This window comes from Daldinia loculata, assembly GCF_022478755.1.
Source record: "Daldinia loculata strain CBS 113971 unplaced genomic scaffold F4817scaffold_38, whole genome shotgun sequence".
Taxonomy (NCBI): domain Eukaryota; kingdom Fungi; phylum Ascomycota; class Sordariomycetes; order Xylariales; family Hypoxylaceae; genus Daldinia; species Daldinia loculata.
In genome coordinates, this window is record NW_026054892.1 from 113,321 (window position 1) to 128,407 (window position 15,087).

The 15,087-nt window shown below is 45.8% G+C and overlaps 4 protein-coding genes across 4 annotated transcripts; 1 reads left to right on the forward strand and 3 right to left on the reverse strand.

The window, feature by feature from the left end:
* Window positions 1-1,507: 1,507 nt before the first annotated feature.
* F4817DRAFT_366528 (uncharacterized protein) lies at window positions 1,508-3,257 on the reverse strand (the record flags this gene model as incomplete). Its single annotated transcript, XM_049306996.1, has 2 exons — window positions 1,508-2,650; window positions 2,708-3,257. The coding sequence occupies 2 exons, from the start codon at window positions 3,255-3,257 to the stop codon at window positions 2,001-2,003; spliced, it is 1,200 nt and encodes a 399-aa protein (XP_049157306.1). The 3' UTR covers window positions 1,508-2,000.
* Window positions 3,258-4,399: 1,142 nt separating this feature from the next.
* Window positions 4,400-10,697, reverse strand: F4817DRAFT_169935 (uncharacterized protein). Its single transcript, XM_049298190.1, has 7 exons — window positions 10,473-10,697; window positions 10,198-10,417; window positions 7,975-10,132; window positions 7,689-7,874; window positions 7,451-7,551; window positions 6,643-7,400; window positions 4,400-6,589 (listed from the first exon to the last, which is right to left on the reverse strand). The coding sequence occupies exons 1-7, from the start codon at window positions 10,604-10,606 to the stop codon at window positions 4,588-4,590; spliced, it is 5,559 nt and encodes a 1,852-aa protein (XP_049157307.1). The 5' UTR covers window positions 10,607-10,697; the 3' UTR covers window positions 4,400-4,587.
* A 550-nt stretch (window positions 10,698-11,247) lies between these two features.
* F4817DRAFT_169944 (uncharacterized protein) lies at window positions 11,248-12,948 on the forward strand. Its single transcript, XM_049298191.1, has 3 exons — window positions 11,248-11,300; window positions 11,383-11,483; window positions 11,547-12,948. The coding sequence occupies exon 3, from the start codon at window positions 11,575-11,577 to the stop codon at window positions 12,610-12,612; it is 1,038 nt and encodes a 345-aa protein (XP_049157308.1). The 5' UTR covers window positions 11,248-11,300; window positions 11,383-11,483; window positions 11,547-11,574; the 3' UTR covers window positions 12,613-12,948.
* Window positions 12,770-14,113, reverse strand: F4817DRAFT_169932 (Cyanase). Its single transcript, XM_049298189.1, has 4 exons — window positions 13,554-14,113; window positions 13,093-13,502; window positions 13,005-13,034; window positions 12,770-12,948 (listed from the first exon to the last, which is right to left on the reverse strand). Exons 1-4 carry the CDS (start codon window positions 13,584-13,586, stop codon window positions 12,927-12,929), a joined length of 495 nt encoding a protein of 164 aa, XP_049157309.1. The 5' UTR covers window positions 13,587-14,113; the 3' UTR covers window positions 12,770-12,926.
* Between the last annotated feature and the right edge of the window lie 974 nt (window positions 14,114-15,087).

A 15,087-nucleotide genomic window follows, 5' to 3' on the forward strand; every position in this document is an offset into this window, starting at 1 on the left:
GTACGATTAAGGTGCGTAAGGACCTAACCTAGTATGATGATGATGATTATTTTGTTTGTGTCCAGTGGGCCTACCAGGACTACCTGCCCAAATGTACGTTACTGTGTAGTGATGTTCCTGAGTCACTTTGAATGGATATTGTTAACGCGTCAGCCAATATGTGGACGGACATTTTGATGGTGTTGACAACTGATAGCTAAGAAATTCTGTAACTGTCACGTACCGTGTACGATCAGTCAAATAAGAGGGCAAAGATCTGAGTGTATGTAACAGTGTATCATCAAGATTGTAAGTTTGAGTCATGGTACGTATACTGGATAGATTACCTTATAAGGTAGGTAGATGCTTAGCTCATAGGGAAGTAGGTAATGCAGTGAGCTCACTCAGTAGGGCTGGATCCGTGACACATGCACCGGGTACCCAGGTACAGGTGAAGGAGGTACTTGATCCCCATAAACCATTACCCCTAAACCTGGGAGCTGAAGTATATTCAGCAGTATGGCTATTTCGAAAGGGTTGATAAACCTAATATACTATCTATGCTGGCTAGAATAAGCAGCTCGTCACTATGAATGCCATATATTATAAGAGTGCGACAAAGTTTATCTGTTCTAGAATGGAAGTAAAAGTGAAACACAACTGGACTACCTAGACTACGGAAGAGATTAATATATACCTTGTATCGAGCAAAGTTTGAAGACATGGAAGCAGTGAAAGGGATTCCATCTGCAAACTAGAAGTGCTTGATACAAACATAGTAAATATCATGCTTGCTTTTCAAGATGATGTTCTTGATATTAGTTTTAATAGTCAAATTTGGTTATTATATTCTCCAAGTTCTTAGTTATCTCGTACTCCAAACTCTTGAGAAGGTATCTTGTTGGGTTATTTTTATCTAGCAATCTTATGTATATTGAGTTTGGTTCCTTTGATTCATGGTTCTTTTCAGAGGACTACCTGAAGCGGCATTGAAACGCCAATGGCTTGTATGCAGTTGAAAATCTTCATAATTGGAATGATTAAGTATTTATAGTTAGGCTTTGACAGATTCTATTAACTAACCTTCACTATACTCCTGTTGAGATGACAGATTAAGTTATAACTGCTTTCAAAACTTCATGAAAATCTCTGAGCTTTTCCTTTAGAATGAATTTGCTTAAACGTGTGCAAGATTAACCACGTTGATGTGAGATTAGGGATGTCAACCACAATCTTCTGTATTACTGAAATATTCAAAATATAATGCCACAAAGAAAGTTCAGGATGTAGCTGCGGTCTCAGATGTAATATAGCTTTAGAAAAGCTTGTTAGGAACTGAAAACAAGTCCATCAAATAATTAAATCGGATTTCTAGTTGTATCCCCTTCTGGCCAATTCTCACGGTTACCAAACTCATGAAGCTCCAAGGCTAACAATGTAAACGTAAAATGTCTGTTGGTTTTAAATTAGGTACTATAACTTAGAGATGAGACATGGAGATTGAAATTCACGGTTTAAGAACTCTATTGTCAACTATGAACACATAGAAAAAAACATCGCATTTGCTATATGTGCGGGATAGTGCGCCAGAGAATAGTGACCACTACCTGCAAGTACAAGAATGACTGAAGAGTACGAAACGAAAAGCATCGCAATTTCTTGAATATTACACATTAGTTATCCTCTTGTCCGGGTGATCATCTCGTTTGGCACCATTTGCCAAATAATCCCGTAGAAAGGAGAGAGCTTTATAAATCCCAGGAAAGAAAAGCAATAGAAAAAAGAGAAAAAATCAATAATGCAAAGCCGTTGTTGCTTTATGCAACATTACTGGAGGCCATGTGTTTTACCGTCCATCAGCCATCTCGTTATTCCTCCTCGCGATCTTGTCTTAAGATCAAATGCATACCTTAGGTAGGTAAGTATGGCGCAAACCAAGCGTAAAGAAATCGAAATCCTCCCCTTATCGCAGTGTTCCCGGTGCATGGAACCTTTCTCACACTGTTCACAACACGTATCTCTTAAAGATTCTTGGCATTTATTTCTTGCCCACTGGGAACCTTGGCCTTCTTGCTTGGCCGTTCTTGCTCTTGAGGGGATAGGCTCATTTGGGACTGGTTGCAGCCAGGACTGTTAACCACCGGCTCGGTGCAGGGGGTCTTGGAGCGAGCTTGATACTGAGAAATAAACTGCCCCACCGTTTGTCCGTACTGCGTTGCAGGAGCCTTATCGAAGTAGTAACTTTCGTACTTGCGCTTCTGGACACAAGTGCTAGGAGCGGGAGAAGCAGGCGTGGTGATGGGGTTGGGGCGCAAGCGGAAGGGGAGCGAGCTATTGCCTTCCAGTGGCTGGGGCTGGGGCTGGGGCCGGAATACCGATTCCGTATAGGGCATTGACTCCGGGGGAGATACGGATTCTGGATAAGAGATTGGCTCCGGATAAGAGACGGGCCCCACATAAGATACGGGTGCCGGATAAGACACCGATTCCGGATGGGACACCGGTTTAGGATAAGAGACCGGGTTCATATAGGATACTGATTGTGTATTGGATGTCGGCTCCGGGCAGGATGTTAGCCCTGTATAGGATGTCGGTTCTGTGTAGGATGCTGGCTTCGTGCAGGGCGCTGGTGCTATATAGGAAACCCAAGACTGCTGGGCCAACAAAGGCTCTGTATAGTCATCAGCTTCTCTGGATGACAATATAATGTAACAAATTAATAACTCACCCATGGCCTGGATGTCCTTAATGAGTCCCGAGGTGCTTGATTGCGGCATTGATGACATATTAGGACTGTTATTTCCCTGCTCGGGGCAGATCCAAAAGACAGGATCGTACATGAGAAGACGCGGGTCCATGTAAGCCTCCGGGTACTGACTTTCCTTCTCAGGTTCATGCACAGGTCCCGGCACAGGGTCCTCGGAATCGGGTTCGGAGTTCATACCAAAGAATTCAGCATGGTACTGCTCGTAATCCGATGTATTGCCAACCTGGGTGTGGTCGGGGTTATGAACAGGGGAAGCAAGATTAGAGTGATTGATCTTTGGAAGTTTCTCCAGACCCTTGCAAGTCTCTGACGCGATGTATTTATTAAGCATGTGCTCCGGGTAGGCTATGTCAATTTCATTGGGGTTCTGATGGGGGAAATCGATAACCTGGTCATGCATTTCAACAGGTATGAACGGCTCATTGTCCAACGGAATGCCCAATGCTCCTACATCGAAGGTAAGAGTATAGTCCTCGCCAGTAGGCTCTTTGAGCTGATCATAGGACGCCATTTTCTCTGTTCTGGAGTCCTCTGAATAATTGGGAAGGGTTGTGTCGAAACAGAAAGAAAATCTGGATGATGAGGTTTTGTGAAGACTGGAGAAAGAGCATTAGAAAGTGTTGCCTAGATAGACAAATTACGCGTTGCGAAAGCACGACATGAGAAAAACATATAAGGGGCTTCAAAGGGATACTTGCAACACCACGGTCTACCAAGTGTTTACACGTTATGGTGTAGTGTAGCTTCAGGATAGTGCAGGCTTTCAGGTTTGATAATTGATATCAAAACACTTTAAAGTGAAATGCTGTAGTCGTGATAGAATTGAGTGGTTGGGTTGTCCAGAAGGAAATTTTGGTATGAAGGAGAGTCGCATATGAGAGGGCGTTATGTATGCAGAGGTTGTGCACAGGAAAAACCTATCGACTCAAGAAGATAAACAGAGAGACGTGTTTGTATATGTTGGAAGGTGCACGTACAAAGTTTCTCGGTGTGTGTGTGTGCATACCTTCGAGGTATGAACTCTTCTTTGGTGGGTGTTCTCAAGGAAAAGAATAGGCCACCTGCTCAAGCTGATACCACCTGAAGCTCATTGAACCAATGACTATGGTGACCAAGCACTCGGAACCCCAGATAGATGCTTATCCCATATTTGACAGTTTACTGAGTCAAAGGCTAGTGCTAGAATTTCCTAGGTGCATATCTCGAAAGAATTTTAGCATGATAACTTAGGTCATACAGATTGATTAGGGCTGCACCTCTAACATTGCAAGTAGTACACATTCATCGACGACATCATCATGTTTGCTCAAATCTACCTAGGTACGTAAAACTTTATTGCTGATAGCATTGCTTAACTCAATAGATGTCATCTCATGTTTCTACGAAGTGTACTAGTAATCAAATTACTAAGAGGTACCTAATTTATGCTAGTATTAGAGGGCATCCATAATCTGTATCGAATTTCTCATTTAAGATTTAACGGCCTTTTGAAATATGTACGTAATTGAATTATTGGGAACCTTGATTTACTTTATACTCCTTGTCTAGGAGCTGCGGCTGGCTCTTATCAACTATGTGACGGGGAATCCCCAAAGCACAGTTAACATCAAATAGACCAATCGTCATACACGATCCATATCGGTACCTAGGTAGTAGATACTGTAATGAGTTGAAAATTCGCTAATATTGTTTAGCCCTTCAGATATTTTTATAGATGACCAACATATATAGGGGGTTCTTCCTAACATCAAGGCTAATAGTACACTCCTTTTCCGTCACGGAACTCGTAATCATATCTGCTAACCTATTATACAAACCATAGACAATATTATACCCATCATTCACTTCCTGTTAAATATACCGTTTCCCATGATCTTCGTCTTGTTGAGGGTATTCTTCATCCCGTTCCCAAAGAAAGATGACCGCTGCGGCTTGAGCTGCGGGCGACCTTGTTCCCAATCGGAGCCCTCGTAAGCACTACCGGTGTACTGCTGGTTTTGAGCATTCCCGTAATACCCCTGATACTGTTGTTGCCAATCTGGTGGCTGGTAAGCCTGTCCTTGATATGCCTGGATTGGGTTGCTTGGATTGTAGGATTGTTGCGTCGCTGATCCTTGCTGCGGCTGGCTATGCGTGCTTGGATTATACGCAGCGTAGGTAGGTTGTTGGGCAGGATATTGGGTTGTTGGTGGTTGAGACTGAGTTGCATCAACTTGATTTGTGTTATTATATGGTGAATTATCAGGCCGATACGGGGCCGAACTCTGATATTGTGCTGCTATTTGAGCAGACTGGCTTTGCGTGTATGCATGGGTATGCTGATAAGGTGCGGACGATTCGGATTGTATAGCCTGACTCTGTGGGTTCTGATACGGAGGGATTTCATGAGGCTGCTGAGAGGCGGCGGCTGGATCAGGCCGGTATGCGGTGATGGTTTGGTCGTACGTCCTAGTCTCTATAGATGCCTGGACTTGACTGGCTGATGACTGAGACGGCGCTGAGTAGTGTGATTGGCTATATGTAGCTTGATTACCGTAGGGGACAGTTTGTGCTGGCTTCCTCTTGAGGTACTCGTAGGTAGGCAGTTCGATCGGCAATGGATCTGGCATAATCGGGTCTGAAGTCGCTCGTTGGGGTTCCTGCTCGACTTCTATGCGATGAGGAATATTTTCCTCAGCTTGGACGCTAGGCTGGTAAGCTTCTACATCCCCTTGCCCACTGGGTTGATAGATGGACTGTCCAACCTCTGTAGGTGTTGTAGAACGGGTGGTGGTGAATTCGTTCCACAACGCTGCCTGATTGGCTATAGCGGATTTAAGCCGTTCGGAAATCTGGTCAAATGAAGACTGTTCGTCAGAAGTGCCTGCGTCCTGGGTATCATTTTCGGCTGCGTGATCGTCGTCGGGCAATGGCGCTTCGTTAGAATAAATAGAACTTCTGATATCATTTTCATCTGAATCAACGGGGGCTTCTTCGACCTTTTCCTCGTGTTGCCTATCCGCGACATCATCGACCGACGGTTTAGGCGGCTCAATATTCTTTGGAGTTACTTGAGGTTCGTCATCATAGCTGAGTTCTTGCTCCTTGTTAAACGCACCCCGTACAACGCTGGTGACTGCGTTGTTACCAGAGTCCATAGCATTTTTGAGAGCGCCTAATAATACCGAAACACGATCGACAAGAACTTTCAAGCATTCCTCATTATCAGTGGCCAATGCCATCTGTAGGGCGTTATCACCATCTTCGTTTGAGTGCATAATGTCAGCGCCGCTATTTATCAAGAATGAAACAGCTTCTTGATCGCCTCTAGATGCGGCTGCGATAAGAGCGGTATCCCCATCTTCATCCGGGAGATTGATGTCGGCACCTGCGTCAAGTAACAGCTGGAGCGACGATAGAGGCATATAGGCGGCAGCCAAGCTAAGCGGTGTTGATGGGCAACCTCCGCTACCATGCACATCTAAATGAGCTTTCGCTTTGACTAAAAGCTCAAGAATATCCTCTTCGGCGCGGAGGGCGGCTGCTATGATTGGCGGTGCATCACGACCTCCCCCAAGGTTGGGATCTGCATTGTGTTCAAGAAGCAGGAAGACAATATCCGTCTTTCCTGCTTCACACGCTCCTTGAATGGCAGTACCCGACTCGAAATATGAGTTGTTAGTGAAGGCATTCACGTCGGCACCACGCTTTAGAAGCTCCACAACGACATCGTAATGGCCCTCGGTAGCGGCTGTTTGAAGGGCCCAACCCTCTGGTGCATTGACATTGGCACCGGCATCAAGAAGCATTTGGATAATCTCCATGGTACCATCGTAAGCGGCAGCTGTTAGGGCATTGCCATATCTTTATATATGTCAGCAACTTAGACTTCATAACGATCATAAATGATGACTTACTCGACGCCGGTAGCATTAGGGTCTGCTTTAAACTTCTCGAGAAGTAATTTCACGGTAGACTCCTTTTCTCTATCGGTAGCGTCGTAGAGACAATTGTTGAGTGTATCCGGCCCAATTGTACCACTAGAATAGTTCCAGAATACGTCAAGGAGTTTGTCTTGCTGCTCAGTACCCGTGGCCGCTTGGTAGAAGGCTCCGTCAACGTCAAGCCCTTGGCATTTTTCTAGAATGATAGTAACAATGTCCCAATTCCCTTCATCAACGGCCGAACCGAGAGCAAGCTGGAAGTATTCTTGGGTATGCTCGTACTCAAGCATCCTATTAAAAACTTCAAGCCGACCTGCCTCCGCGGCCTTGACAAATGCCTTGCTGTACTCTTCGGGTGGCAACTTATCCGCATATCTTTCAATTAGATACTCGAACATAGAGAAGTCAGATAATAATGCGGCTAGTGCAAGAGGCGCGTCGATGTCTGCGCGGTCGACTGTTAACGAGACATTGCGTTCGATAAGGAGTTCAACACATGCTCGATTGCCTGAGGATATTGCCGCATTTACTACCGGGCCAATATCGTTAGACATTGCATTAGCATTCGCCCCTCTTAAGAGCAGCTTCTTCATAACTTCGACATGGCCTCCGAAAGCAGCCATGTGCAAAGGTGTCTGTTCTTGGATTTCGTCTCCGTCATCAATCACGGCACCTCTGTTTAGGAGCTCCTCGACGATTTTAGGGCGTCCGAAGTAAGCCGCCAAGTGCAACTAAACACGAAATTAGCAAACATTAGAGTAAGGACCTAGTCCATACTAACCGGAGAGTTAACCAATGAATCGCGGATCTTAATCTGATCTTCGTAGCCGTTTCGAATTAAAGCTGCAACAAGTTCTCTAAATCCGACGGAAGCAGCAATATCTGTGGCCTCTGAAGTCAGCAATCGTTACTGATAGCGAATAGATGTGAGTTATGAGAGCCTGCCGATCTATATCTGCATGCATACAAACCAACCCATCCCTGATGAGAGTAAACGGGGAGGCTAGGGGGGCACATACGTAACCCTGTGAATGTCTTGTAGTCAAAGCCGTCGAAAGTGCTAGTCATACGCCAGTATTCTACAAGCCAGCGATGTCGTATCTTTGAATCGGACTTCCAGAAATCTTCTTCTAAACTCAAGTCCTCGGCAATTTCACGCGTAGCTTTACTAGCATGGCGTAGCCAATACTTGACTGTATATGGCACTGTAATGGTAAAAGTTAGCAGTTATTCGTTCAGACGAAACTTTTTCTCAGCTTATCTATAGGAGTGAGCAATGGTGCAGGGCTGGGGATTTAGACTTACGGGCTAGATCGCGAAGAATATCGGCCTCGGGGTCCATGTCATCCTGGCTATCTGGTTCACTCTCGCTATCACACTCATCATCGTCTTCTTCGTCATCGTAGTCCTCTTCTTCTTCCTCTTCCTCCTCATTTTCATCTTCGTCTTGATCTTCCTCAACCGAACCACCATCTTCGCCATTTTCAGGGGTTTGCTCTTGACTAGGAAAATTGAAGCTCTCGTTTACATGCGAGAATGACCTGAGTGCAAGAACACCATGTTGCCATTTCTTCTCCTCGTCCGACATGCCGAGAAGTTGCTTAGCATTCTCTAGGAGATGTGTTTTAACCACGACATTCATGAAGGAAACGGTATTATTTGCTCGCTTGATGGCTAGCAGTGGCTTGCACATCTCCACGAACTTACGGAGTTCAGCTTTCTCCTTTTCGCTTGAGGAAAACCCAGCAAGCACACCAAGCTCTTCCTCTGTAGGGTCTTCGTATGTGAGAACAAGGGCACGTAACATCTCCTTAATCTTCTCAACATCGGCTTCATTAGCTTTGAATATCTGAAGCCATGAATTGTTCAGGAGCGTCGTTAGATCCTGGGGCATTCTTTCAAGTATTCGGCGCACTTTGAGATCGCTCTCGGCTTCTGGAAGTTCTTGAAGTTGAACACATGTGATATCAATCCACTGGGTATTTTGTGCACGTTTCCCAATGAGACTGCTTGCAAAATACGCAAGCGCCTTATTATAGTTCTTCTCCTTCTCGAGCGTGGTGACTCGCTCTTTAGCCCGCTTTCGTAATGCCGTCTGAACCTGGTTCCCGTACTTCTCATCTTCAAGATCAACAAGACGGACGCCCTCAATTTTGAGTGCTTCCTCGATGTTGTGGGCTTCTCTGCTGGTGATCATCCATCTTGTTGGGACCCGCTTCGTATCCGTGTTGTTAGTACCTTGGAGCTCGGCGTTCAAGTACTTCATCAACTTGATAGTAGAATCTGAATCTTCGGGAAGCACGTGCAGGTTATTGAGTACGAATATAACCTTACTGCCGATGAACTCATCTATGAGCATATCCTGAATAGTCTGCCATAAGTTCTCTACAGTCACCTGCGCTTTGTTCCCTTCGCCTCGCTTCTTAGCAAATAATTTGGCATAAGAAGCGAGCATCTCCTGTTGGTCGATTAATTGAGTCACGATGCTCTTGAGAACGTCCTCGGCGGTACAATAATCTGTGGTCGACTCGCAAAAGAAGTAAGCAAGCAAGACCGGCCCCTGGTTTGAATCCATATCCTTAATCCTGTCGATCTCATCAACGGTTGCCAAAGACGCGCTGGTTTTCCCTCGACCCTCTGGTCCTCGGATCCATAGGCAATCAGCAGCGCGAGCCGTATTAGCCTCGTCACCCGTCTTCATCTCATCGGATAGCCACTGTTGATACTCTTCTTCCTTCGTTATCCAGGAGGATGACGCAAATGTTTGCGCTAGGGCCCTGCGTTTCTTGGACACCTGTGCGCCATCTAAAGCTTCCATGATGTTGTTGATCATTTTCCGATCGATATCGCGAACAGAATTTAGACGATTCTTGACTGCCAATTGAGCACCATGAATTATCCTCTTCAAAGGATCTTTCACAAACTGGTTCCATTGATCATCTTTCGGGCCATCAAACTTGACAAGGTCTCGGTGGTTGCGTGCGAGGCCTTGTTCTTCGACACCTGGAAGCGTCGCAGAGTCGCGACTCACAAAATCGGCAAATGATTTCGGGATGACGAGCTTACTCATGCCAAAGAGGTCGGGCAAGCCAGCCATCTTACCAAAATCGGTCGGCTGTTCCTCATAGAAACATAATAGGTCGATCTTGGGGCTTAGCTTTCCCACGAGGCGCATAAATTCATGCTTAAGCTCACGGAGGCCCTCGTCGCCAGGCTTCATTAGATCTAAGAGCTTGGAAGTAGACGCTGTACCGGCCTTCTCGGCGAGGTATGCGTACATGGCGGCGACAGAAGCAACGGGCGCTCCATTGAAAGGTGTACCGAAGAAGATGGCCGCCGCGATAGCCTCAAACATGACAGGAAATTTATCTCTTCGAGAGTCTGCGATGGTTATCGCTTTCGCAACTACCAGACCTCCCATACTATGTCCAATAAATACGATTGGACGTCGTTGTACAGCGCCCTATCAACCCCCAGATAGTCATGTAAGCTAGAGTACACAGGCAATATATACGGAGATTGGCTTACCTCTCTCTTACTCCTCAACCCATTAAGCAATGTCATAGCAATATTGCTCATGAACTGCTTCACCTTTAGGGAACCAGTCCATGCTGACTCGTACATATACAACAGGATACGAGCCCGCGGGAAATCTCTAACTAGTCCATCAGTAGTCCAGTTAAAGCCGGTGCTCTCCGATTTCCAGCTGTCTTCCGGATGTGCGCCGAGGCCGGGCACGAAGACGATGCTAAAGAGAGTTAGAACAAGAAAGCGAAATTCGGTATATATTTTCTCCAACTTACTCAATTTCCGGTTCGACATCAGATTTATCAAGCGGGTAAAGCTCCTTGACACCCTGCTGTACGATATCGTAGTCCTTCTTCCGTCTGGCAGGTCCTGCGGGAGCCTTCCGCGTCGCGGAGCGTTGCAGAGACATGGCGATACGACTATAGATCCCGAAATGCTTCAACGAGATTCGAGTCGGGGCTTCTCACGGATGGGATGGGGCAACGGGAGTTATAGGCCAAGCCAGACAACAGGTGACCCCAATCTCAAGAGGGTTAAGGACTAAGGATGACGGAACGATCCATGGTCCTAAAGTCCTTTTGGACCTGGTAGCATGAGAAAGTACATGTCTAGCGAATTATGTGATGACGCGAGCATGGTCTATTATGTGCGGCTGATAGACTCCGTCTCAAATCGTGCTTCATGGGCTAGTCCGTCAGCACTAAAAATGCTACTTAACCCGTCTAAGCCCTGTCAGGGCCAGTCTAACCTTGTCTTAGGCTGGAATAATCTGGTCGCTCGCTATCTCCCATTAGGCACGCGATGTTACCTTGAAAACCGATTAATCACTTCTTGGATGGATTATGAAGGACTCGGATGTCTGAGGTGAGCTTTTCTTGGCGAATACTATTTCTGGATACCGTTAAATGCGACGTCCAGTGGCGCTTTTACTACACATATCTCTTTGTGTTGATTAGGGCAAAATATAGATGAGGCTCGCAGTGTGTACCCTCGACTTACTTACTCGCATAAGGCAGAAGAGAAAAGAAGCGTTAATTTCGAATTCGGTGTGATCCCCGGCCCTAAAACCCAGGTGCTAGGGAAGGGGGCGGGACGCAGCCAATGTTAGATTTTTACCCATGTCGACCCGCGATGGGCTGAATGCTGATCATTTCAACCCCTGCTTACTTCTTTTAAAATACCTAGACACCCGACCAGAGCCAGAGCGCGTATGCCACATAAAATAGTTTGATTACCCTATATGTATATGAGTAGACGATTGTCATATTAGCGTGCTATAGCCCCTCGTAAGTCATCCTACGGTAAACAGAAATATTTTTCAATTTCAAGTGTATGCCGACATCGTCAAGGCTAGCTACTAAGTAATAATCGTTAACGATGGGTACATCGCCTATCCCTTTCACAACTCAAGTGCTTAAGTCACGAGAGGATTCTAGCGCGTCGCAACAGGCATCAGACTTCAATTCTCTACTTCCGGCTTCGCATCGTACAGAACATGACCATATAGCTGTCCCTGACCTGGGGACGAGCTTCCTCAAGCGGGAACTCCTTGTCAAAAGGTTGAATGATATACAAGATTGGCTTTGGATATGTGGTCGCCCAATGCCTCCTCGGCCATTACATCACCAAATTCTCCTCTCAAGAGAGATCGCCATCAGCGAAAATCCGGAACTCCATCTCGTATGGTCAAAGAATCGCATATTCTTGAAACCTATTCCTCCATATCTCTTTGAGCCTGATTTCTGGGCCGCTCACATTATCCATGACGACGAACTCACTAAATGCGCTCGGGGCTACCTTTTCTCTTACACCGCTCTCATCGCGTACCAGAGCGACTTCCGCATCGCGAAAGAGAAAGGGTTGTTGCCCTATTATATCGAATGGGAGGCATGGAAGGATTTCACTAAGGAGATCCTACAAGGCCACGACTATGGATCTGTCAACCCACGGTACTGGTACGGCGAGCTCCGGCTAAGCCGGTTGAACAAGGTCTACCGAATACAGAAAGGCTTCATCTTACGCGGCTACTCCAAGATCGCAGCCCATACCGTTTACGGCGATTTAATTCGCGACAACTTCGCCGCCCTAGCGACCATTCTCGGATACGTCGTCATTGTGCTAACGGCGATGCAAGTCGGCCTGGGGGTAGAAAGACTACAGGAAGACGAGGCGTTCCAGAACGCGAGCTACGGATTCACAGTGTTTTCGATCATCGCACCGTTGGCGGCAGGCATGGGCATCTTTTTATTGGTTCTAGTTGTTTTTATTAGCAATTGGATCGTCACGAAGGACTACGAAGTGAAGAGGTTCCAGGAGATGGGAGTGGAACCATTCTGGAGAGAAGGATATAAGAGAGAGAAGACCCCGTCATCCACGATCAGGAATCCAACCATCTCTAACGAGCGGGAAGTCTAATATTGGTTCCCAGATATGAATAATGTATTCAGCGAGAAGTATGTTTACCAGTTCACGACAAGATTATTTTCAATATACCCCTTGTTTGGATATCTATTCCCGGCTTAACCCCGCCATCACGGTTTCTTCCGAGGGCTAAAACCCAAAGCCCCTATATTTAATCATCTCTCAACAGCGTTCGTTAAGGGTACCTAATGGAGATGAAGAAACAGGTAGTCTTAATATAAGTGATCAATTATATGATGCGACTGTACTTCAAATAGGATTGAATGTATGTATGGCAAAGTTAAACCGCCACTCCATGCACCATCAAATTAGAATCGAGTAAATGGCAGCCTAGACAATGTAAGTTACTTCCTCGGAACGACAATGCTAAATCCAAGTTCACTTACCATTTTCCTCGGAGGGTAATATTGACCCAGCTGCATCTCAGGTTAGTTTTCAACATGAATCATTTTCATCGGTACATGGGGCACTCACGCGACTCCATCACCGTCGACCTCCTTCTCAACCTTAGAAGAGAACGCAATAGCGCTCATGATGCCGTCGCCAAATTTCTCGTTTATAACAGCCTTAAAGGCATACCCATAGTTTTGTACAATCTCGTACAATCTGTAGATGAGCGGCTCTACGGGAGGCATTGGTCCCGCACGTCCCCGATTAGGGAAACCCAGTGACAGCGAGTGTAGGTCCCCCTTTTGGAGGTCAAGGGCTTCTGTCAACTTCTCGATATCTTCATCGGATGCCTGGGCTTGGCCATAGAATAAAGCAGCAACCGCAACCTCGCTGCGGCCTAGTTTCTGTGCAAGCTCCTCGAACGTATATCCGTGTCTAGCTTTAGCTTGGAAGAGCGTCTTTGAAACACTTGGTAGACCATCAACGAGTGTCTCCTTAAGAACCAGTTAGTAATTTTGGATTAATAGAGGATGGTGAGAACTTACGTCAAGGACGCTGATTCTTCGGTGGTCGCTCATCTTTACGGTGGATCTTTAAAGCACTTCTTAGAAAGGTAATGAGAACGCTTGTGCTATTTGACTAGAAGAAAATGTTTGAGGGTAAATCGATTATTTATAAAAAAAAAGATGAGGAGTCGCAAAATATGAGGGCCGATACGTAATGAATTGCGCACTTACAAAGAACCCCGCGCAAGCTCTAGCTCGAGATCTAGACGCCGTCTTGCTACCGACGGCCCGGCACGGGGATAAACCGGGATTTCGGAGTCTCAGTCAGGACAGGATCCCGCTCATAATAAATCCGCCGACTCGGTATTCCCGTGTTCCCGATTGAAGTTCAAACACCGTTGAGTTGATTACTATGTCGGACGGGACCCGGAGTGAGCCGGTTTGGCGCTACTAAGTCCGAGGAGCATCGATCATCGAGTCTACCCAAATATAGTGTAGCTGTGTGATTGAAAGAAGCGAACAATTATATAAAATTTAATTGGCCCAATTGTATTTCATGGAATTTTACAGATGAAAAGACCGCCGATAGATTGATACTATTATCCCCAGTTCTATCTCGCTGGCGTATTGCCCCGTGAGTCTGTCTACCTAACCTTACGGGATAGTTCACCTCACAAGAAACGGCTATCTACCTTAGGTAGGTAGGCAGCTAAACATACTATGTAGAGGTTGCCCAATAATAATTTTTTAATTGAGTTTTACTACCTTTGTGCTAACCCCTGAATTGTCTTTGTCGCTAGTTCTGAACCCCCTAGCTCAAAGGTGACTTGTGAAGTAGTATCTTTGTTTCTTCCGAAAGCAGTTCTTTCTTGGTCTTGTTTAATGTTTCAGTTTCAATGCCAATTCGTAGACAATGGCGCTTGTATTAACAGCTGACCATGTGTTGCCATTATCATGTGCCTTGGTGCTCTCAGAATACTCGCTATGCGGTCTACATATACTATTGGATCAAGATATTTCAGAATCAATTCACGGATGAGAAGGAAAGGCTATGGCTACGCCAGTCCGTATGTCAATTCACTACACCTGCCTAACAATGTATCATAATAATATTCATGTGTTTAGTTCGGCCGTTCGTGCGAGTCGGGCAAGCCGAGCTCAACGAAGTGTTCGAGGCTGCGAAAGATGCATATCAGCGTCAGCGACAATTTTTCTCTCAAAATGCGAGATCTCTAGAATTTCGTAAAGTCTTAGGATTCGGGAGCTCGGGGGTTGTAACTCGGTGGACCGAAGTAAATCAATATCGACAGCGTGTACGAGATTTAGCGATTAAGGCACCTGTAGATGAAGACGATCCATATTTCCGTCAAGAAATAAATTGGATGTCGGTGAGTATTGCTGCACATATCCCATAATAGACAACTAGTCAGCGTTGACAAGAGCATCAGGAAACGTTTGCGACTTGTGAACATTTCACCCAACTTGTTTGGTTGCCAAATTGGGTTATGGATGAAAGTCTTTATAATGATTACATCGGTGACAACGGGTCCCCAGCTTTAATGATAATGGATTA